The sequence below is a fragment of the Ceratina calcarata genome, unplaced genomic scaffold, assembly GCF_001652005.2.
Source record: "Ceratina calcarata isolate Rehan_Ccalc_2016 unplaced genomic scaffold, ASM165200v1 scaffold110.2, whole genome shotgun sequence".
NCBI classification, from domain to species: Eukaryota; Metazoa; Arthropoda; class Insecta; order Hymenoptera; family Apidae; genus Ceratina; species Ceratina calcarata.
This window is the reverse complement of record NW_017131915.1, coordinates 8,271-16,591: the sequence shown is the minus strand read 5'-3', so window position 1 is coordinate 16,591 and position 8,321 is coordinate 8,271. Positions and strand designations below refer to the sequence as shown.

Below are 8,321 nucleotides of genomic sequence, written 5' to 3'. Positions count from 1 at the left end.
ATTCTATAATATAAAGTGATGAATCCTAAATAGAAACAAGCAGATGCATCCATAAAAAAAACTGGTAAATCGTTATACGACATGTGTCCAAGTTTTGAAAAACGTAAGTGCACGCAATTCGTTAAAAGTGGAGGAGGAACGAGGTGTCAAGAGAAGAGGAGAAAGGTATTCTCATTTGAGGCTGAAGAGACATGACAGATGGAGAGGGTATACGGGCGAACACGGCTCGACAAGCGAGATGAACGTAACGTGGTCGGATAACCGCGGGATCCTATTTTTGCATCGAGATAGGGATCGCGTTACCGTGGGCCATTTTAGGAGCAACTATCTTTGCGCGGCGCCCAGCGCCGCGACGCGACGCGTCTACGCCGCGCCGGCCGGACTACATGCACCTTCGACCAATCGGCGTGGACGTTACGCAAAGCCAGTCACTGACCAAAATAAAACAGCTCCAAACTGCTGTTATCCTCTCCTCCTCCACCTATCAACCCCCCCCCGTTCCGCGATTTTTCTCTCTTTCTATACAGAGATTGGACAAATATTTATAAATATTTATTGCAAATGCCAGTCGAGTGTAGGTGGAACAGGCGACGGTAACATATAAATGGGACTTACGATCCAAGAAAATTTGGACGAATGAAAATTGTTATTTAAATAACAGATTCCATGGTTTACTACAAATTTCAATTGACGGAGCATATTGTTGAACATTTAACATAATGCACGTCTACTAATCATTACAATTTAAAATATATTTTTTAGCAAAATTAGCAAAAGAAGCAAAAATTATGTTCAGATGTCAATTAAAAATGAGCATACGGAAAAGAAAATTATTACACTATCAAATATTCTGATAGTGTCATTATTACATTAGATTGACAATTTAAATGCAACTTGAATTGAAGTAAAAATTATGTAAAAATGTCAAGCAACAAGAAAATTATTAATTTGATAAGGATATACACTGTCAAATATTTTTGTGTTCCTCAGCTTGATTCTGTTGAGTCGACTTACGCACTGTTGAGTCAGGTTATTGTTTACCGCGACTGACAGCTCGATCAGCTGATTCGAAAGAGATAGAGTTCTCTCGAATGACGTAACGGAAAGTCATTAAGTTCAGTCTTTACTTTTGACAGAAATAAGACAGACTTCCGAAAACCCAAATTTCAATACGAATTTAATAGCATTTGTCTAGGCATTTTATCCTGTCAAGTGGCTATTCTTAGATAAGTGCAACCTTTGGATTGGGTGCAGTCAAGAGGAAGTGACGCGAGTGATTAATTGACACTTGACGGACGTTTTAATTCGTTCCCACTAAACATATAACTAAGTTCAACGAATAATAATAATTTTTTAGTATTTGAAGTAAAAAATGACAGATTCTTCTCAATTGCGATAATAAATTAATCGAATTCGAATTTTTAAGATTCGAATGGGAGATAATGAATATTAATTTTTATGTCTGAATTATGAATTTTAAACGCATTGAATACTTTGCCATTTGGTTACAGATTTATACGAACCATATTTCATTTTAATAATAGATTCGTTAACTATTCAGCTCGATTGATCAAAAACGGTTCATTGACGATTTTGATGTTCTGTAACCCAAGCCGTCTTATTAATAATGATGATTAAGCATCGTTGGAACAGCTGACTCTGTCACGGTTTCGCGGATTCGTTAGCGAAGAAGACCGTTTCATACACGACTTCGCGCATCCCACATGCGACCTGTATTCTTTTTAGACATGATACCGCAGCTGGCAACTCTTCCGATCCGAGAGAGCCAGCTCGGCTCTGTTGGCAGGCCCCGAGTCAATGTCGAGTGGCCCGAAGGGGAGCAATAAAGGGGAAATTATCGTCCGTTGACATTGCTCTGGGACAATATAATTTAGCAAAGTTTTAGAGACCAGTATCATCACAAGAATGGAAGTCCGCGGCGCTATGCTTGTCACAAATAACAATTGACCAGAACTTTGTTATATATGGAAAATAATTTTTTTTGTTTGAAAATCTGCAAAATTTCGTTTTTACTTCTGGAAGTAAACTTCATGTTTGATAATTGATTTTATTCATTTATATGAAAACTATTAAATAAAATAAGATTATTAATGTTGATGATAATGTACAAAACTGCATATTTCAATGTTTTAATGATAAAATAAATGTTCATTTGAGACACATATTTTAAACTGATACCATAAATGTTTTATTTTGCATAAATATTCGCTGTTTACATGTTAGATTGCAGAACATTGCTAGTGTTAAATGGGAGTGATCAGTGAAAGTGTAAAAATCGTGGCAGTGTTTTCTTATCAGTGATCTCTGTTACAAATATTTGTACTTTTATCGAGATACAGGTGACATTCTTCTTGATGATCTGATGAACATATACTCTTATCATTTGTGTTTTTACTATGCCTACCTCGTGAGAAATGAATGTTACACGTTCTTTGTTAAAAAAAATTGAGTCTTTCTGATTGTGAGAACAATAGGGACATGTTACATTTTGATCTTATTAAAAAATAGTTGTCGAATTATCGAATTATCTCGATTTATTAACTATGTGACACTCTTTGTTATTTGCTTCATTAAATTATTCAATTTATTTTTTGAAAACTATTCAGATTGCACTAACATAAATTATATTAATTATCCCCTTGACTTGCCAAGCTCTAAGTATCCTCGCAATGAGACTTGACTATCATTAAAATCGTGAATCACGCAGATGTAACGAGATTCCGATATTTTTGGTCCAAACGAGGTAACCGAAATCTATCAACCTTTCAATGAAATCTAGGTAGCCCCAAAATTAATTAACTTTACGGGAGACGTTCCACGGAATCCGTAAAAACAGCTGTGACTGTCGAAAGTGAATCGACGCGTTGTTTTCTGATTGCGCAACTATTAATATTTGCTCTGCGAATTCCAAGTATTTTGTCGTTCCATTCCATTTTGACAAACGTAGCAGCCTTCCGTTTATTATGATCAGATTTCGCTATCTTTGAAAAACTGTTTCAGCAATTTTTTTATGAAAATAGAAAGTTAAAAGAGTGAATAGTATGGTGGAGGCAAATAGTTATAATTATAAATGTAATAGGAACGTAAATAGCAATTTATGTTACGATTTAGACAAGGCTTTAATTAATAACTCAGCAAATTACCTGTTGGCTCGAGTAAATTCAATTTTAATAACAGCCTTGGAGGAAAACAGTATTAACGTTATTTCCAGTTCATGACTTCCTTAACACAGTGTAATAAAATTCATTTAGATGATTACTTACTGCAACTCATTACATTGCTATACTAATATTTATTTTACATCCATAGTTTTAGAACACTTTTTAACAAACTTTTAACAATTTAAGAAATGAGATATAGAAACAATGTCGTTTAATCTCTTAAAAAACATAACAAGCATTTTTCTGTTGATGCCTTATAAACTTTTGTCCACTGTACGTATCTTTTACATTTTTTACATACCTAATTTTGATATAAATGCATGAAATTCGCAGACTAATAATTAGCTAATCATTGACTGACGTGAGATCCTAACGAATTTGATTAAATGTGATGACAGCTATGATATCTACACGAAGACGCAATTGGCAAAGGTGTGAAGGTAAAACTGTTTCGGACGCCGTAAAGCGTATTTAAATTCCTAACCATGAGACTGCAACCGTGACCCACGGAAAATTACGTTGAATACTTTCTTTACGGTTGTTCCTACCACATAACCGGAGGAAGAAATGCATGACCGGTTGAAAATTACATCGGCGCATGCACGATATTTCAATCAGTAAAATAATTACTGTATTACATGAAACAGTAAAATATTGCCTATAATCAGATTTTTATGCAGAATTTATTTAGACAATTCGAGGATAAATATTTATTTTATCGTTAAGACAATGAAATATGCAACCTTTGGTATTTGGATAGTTTTGTACATTACAAAATTTATAGTATTTGCATATCTTGCACTTATATGTGCATAGACATCTTCTGTCTAGTTATGACTGTTATAGAAAAACAGTCAGATATATTGCTTCTAAGAAAGTCTGATTGAAACACGAATTTTGAATACAGCATATCTGAATGATAAATCAGTATGGGACGTGTCTATTTCTTAAACAATGAAGGCGTGGGCGTGGATCGAAAAAAGTGGGCATTAGTGGGTTCTATCGGCGGTGATTAAACCTCTGAAAATATTCGAGGAGCAACGCGAGAGCAGCCTTATTTCGGTCAAATGAATCATGGGGAACGACACACTGGCTTCGCGTTCGTCCTTTTGCCCAACGAACCAAAACAGAGACCTTATTTTCTCCTCCACTTCGTTTTTCGCTCCCTCCTGGCAAGCTCTCGCATGGGATCGCGCAACAAACGTAAACAGGATAGCAACGCCACGGTATTTTCATCCCCATATTGGACCCACTCCAACCTTGTACTCCGCGGAATTCGCGTAAACTACCATTTCGTCCAGTCGCGCTCCATCAATTCTCGTCGCTTAGAATAACCAGCGAATGAATGCACAAAAGGGAAACTTCAAGGAAAGCTCTTTCATGGGAATCATTTATGTAATGCGTTCAAACGTGAGATAGACTGAGAATAACTTTATATAATCTGATTCGGTCAATTAGTTATTCAACTTTATTTATCTCTACACTTTATTGGATGCATTATGTTTGTTGAATGGATAAAAATAGACGTAAAAATTAAAATGAAGGTCAAAGATTATTAGATACGTGCATTGTTTATTTAAGAGAAAACGATTATATGTTCATTTTTAGTACCGAAAGAAACTCTAATAGGTGCTACCAGAAAGCAAATTGCACATTGACTTGTTTCTTTGATTTGCGTGTGAGTTTTGTTGCGTAGCTGTCACCCTGCGCCAGGAATGTATTTGGACTTGGAGACTTCAAAGCGAGGCTGTTAAGGCGTGTTGGGGTTTGTCGAGTAACAGTATCCTTGTCGTGAAATGTGAATTATAGTGAAGTCCATAAATATTCGTACACAACTTAGAATTGAATGACTCCTTTAATTTTGGAACTTACGATTTAATTGCTTTGTCAGACATTAATTTATTACAGATCATTTGTACTTCAACTATAATTCCCAATTTTTAAGTGTAGTGATATTAAAATATGTTGTGTATTAATCTTAAAAATGTTTGAAATACATATTTCTGAATTTGTGAGAATAATTTCTTTAGTAATCTGGATACAGAAATGATTCGTGCTTGAACTGATGTGCTGATGACTAGTTAATAGCAATAATGGCGACACGGATTTGATCATTACTTTTCAGGTAGCAGCTACAATCTGAAAGCAGAATCTTATGACAGATGCTGTCATCAGCTTTCCGTTACTTTCCATTCAACCTTGAAACCTCCATAGCATTCCACTAGATTAACTTTTAATTCCCGTAACTTCCGAAAACCTCATTTACGATTTTTCAATTGAATATAATAAATAGTTACTTTCCTAACGTCGCAGTTAATAGGAAACTGTTTACCAGAGTTAAATTTTTTATCACCGTGCAACAGTGTTTAGTTAACGAGCGTTGGAGACAGGGGCCCAAGTGAAAAGCATGTCTGGGCGAAATTAGAAGCTGCATTTTTCCTTGTCCCTTTCTCTCAGGCAGGGAAGGAAGACAGCCGGGACGCAGTGCGCGGGCTAGTGACAGATACGCCGCGTCGAGCAGGCCGGAGCCGGAGAAATACGATTTTGACAACTGCCGCGGCAGTTTTTACGCGATCCTCGGGTCAACCCTCTTCGGGGAGGCCGACCCTTACGGAGGCGCATCGTTTACATGTCGTGCGCACGTATATATGCGCGTACATATGTACGTCGCGCGTGCAGGAATTTTCGAAACGCTGGCGTCGAACAACGTGGAAAACTATCTTTAGAGCTCGCGCAGGGGCGGTGCTCTCGCTCGAAAATAGAATATTCGTCGAGGGGATACGCGATGCCTCGTCTAGGAAATCCGTCGGTTTATTATATGCCGACTTCGTTTCAGATTAGGAATCCGACGAATTATGATGTTTAAGAATTAAACCGAAAGAATTCAATCCAGAGAAGAACGTTGCTTGGTTGAAATAATCCAGAAATGAAATGTTTAGTTAATTGTTTGTTTAGATGATAGAAAATTGTACAAATTGTACAACTGTGAGAATTGAACAAAAATTTTGTTATACTGCATTTCATTAACCATAAGAATTTAAATGATTTAGAGATTGACGCAATGTTTAGATTTTCATACTCTAAATAAAAAGAGGACGAAGTACTGTTATTTTCAGAAGACTTTCACCGTGCAAGATATTTTTCTGAATTCAACAGATTTGAATCTAAGACATCAATGATTCTATTACAGGACGAGTTTTCTCATTGATTTTATACAATTTCCAGTCTGCCTGTTGGAAATTCGATGAGCACCTGGACACTTTTTAAGAGCGTTAACTGACCTCTCTGCTGACTGGTGATCTGCTGTCGAGTGACCTGTCGCTCGGTCCTCTGTTGAGTGTATTGCTGCTGTTGCTGCATGACCGTTTGCTGTTGCTGTTGCTGTTGCATGCTAGTCTGTTGCTGCTGCTGTTGCTGCTGCTGCTGAGGCGGTTGTCGCTTCATCTTGGATCACTCGAGGTAATCCAAGTCGTTTAGATCGATCGTTACTGTGGAATTCTTCGTGGTCACAAAATCGGTGTGCGGATGGGCTTGATTTAAATCTCGCCCCCGTACTTTACTCCTTGTTCTCACCCGAGTCGTAAAAACTTTCCCTTCACTGGGCACTCAACAACAACCCGAAAAATACAAGCGGATAAGCGCAAAAGAAAACTGAATGAAAACCGAAAACAAGAGGTCGTGTCACTCGTGATTAACTTGATCCGAATTGAACTGATAAATCCTCTTCCGTATTCGGCTGCTAAGTAGGCAAAATTCGATTCTTCTTTCAACGGGATCTATCGTTCTACGATTATTCTACGTTCTCGTACGATTCGTGTAATTGAACGTTTATGCTGCCCTTATGAGGCCGCGGCTCACTCCAGTCGGCAGAAGTCAAGTCATCATCAAAAAGTCTTGTCCCCGAGACTCTTTAAACCAAGACGTCGGTCGAATGCGAATTGCCGGCCGATGCCGCCGCGGAAAACGAACACGGCCTTCCACGAGGACGTGGGACGGACTGGTGGGGCAGGCTGACGAGATCGGGGAACGGCGGTGGGGGTCCTCCGCGTCTCGACGCCGTCGTCGACGACGCCGCGTGAGCGGAACCAGGACGGGACCGTACCAACTTTTTCACACCCTCCGTCAGGATTAATCGTTCGGGTGAAAATATTCGTCTACCCTATTCATTCTTTGTTTCTATTTCCGAGAAAATTCGGACAGAGAATCGAGCTCGGAGATTTTGAAACCTTGTTGCTTTGACTACCAATGAATGGTACGCGAAAAAATTATGAATCACAGTCCGAAAAAAGTACCTTTTTCTATTTTTAGCAATATTCACTAATATATTTTCTATCAATAATCATATCATAAAATGTGACTATATCATAAAATATATTCGATATCAAAAGTTGTTTTAATATCAATGAGAATCCTTGTACATAATTTTATTTTCTCTTAAGGTATTCAAAATTTCAATTTTAGTAGCAAGATGACTGTATCGCTTTGATCTAGACCACTATAAGGGTTGCTTTTAATTAAAGAACACGTCACTGGTAACGTTACTCATCGCATCGTCGAGATTACGTTTCTCAGATTTTAGTGTATCGCGCGTCCGCGTTTATTTCGGGCGAAAGGAACAATTTCCGTTGCCGATGATGCGTGGTACCTACATAATATTTTTTCTTGGCACATCCGTCCGCGTGTTTCGTGTTGAGTGCGTCTACTTGCAGCGAGAGGCACGAGCAGATTTATGTGTATGTAAAAACGTTGGGAAGCTTTCCGAGGAGCTTCTGGTATCGGCGGAGAACAGCGACGTTTATGATGATCTATTCTGTATTCCATGAAACACGTGCGTTTTTAGATACACTAGAATGTATGTTCGTTGAAAGAATTCATTTTTCTATTCTAGTCACGGTGTATTTTTTTCAGATACTGCAGTAGGATTAAGGGGATAGAGTCCGATAGTGACGCGATATGGTAGAACGTTAATGTTATCCACTAAATTGGCCACAAATTTAGGAAAAAGAACTACATCTTTATTTCCCATAGAGTCAAGACAAAATTCGTTTTAATGTCCAGGGCGCTTTGGTTCATTCAAATATTACAATTCATAAAGTGAAGTAACAATCGTAGTTACTATGCTTTGGATTCTAAATCATT

General features: G+C 37.8%; 1 protein-coding gene across 1 annotated transcript in view; it reads right to left on the bottom strand.

Annotated features, from left to right (window-relative positions):
• Positions 1 to 7,165, bottom strand: part of sls (sallimus) — a 110,701-nt gene extending 103,536 nt beyond the window's left edge. The window contains exon 1 of the mRNA XM_026810800.1: positions 6,464 to 7,165. Within this exon, the coding sequence (XP_026666601.1) occupies positions 6,464 to 6,626 (163 nt within the window). The 5' untranslated portion in view covers positions 6,627 to 7,165. The remainder of the gene's footprint in view (positions 1 to 6,463) is intronic.
• Positions 7,166 to 8,321: the final 1,156 nt, after the last annotated feature.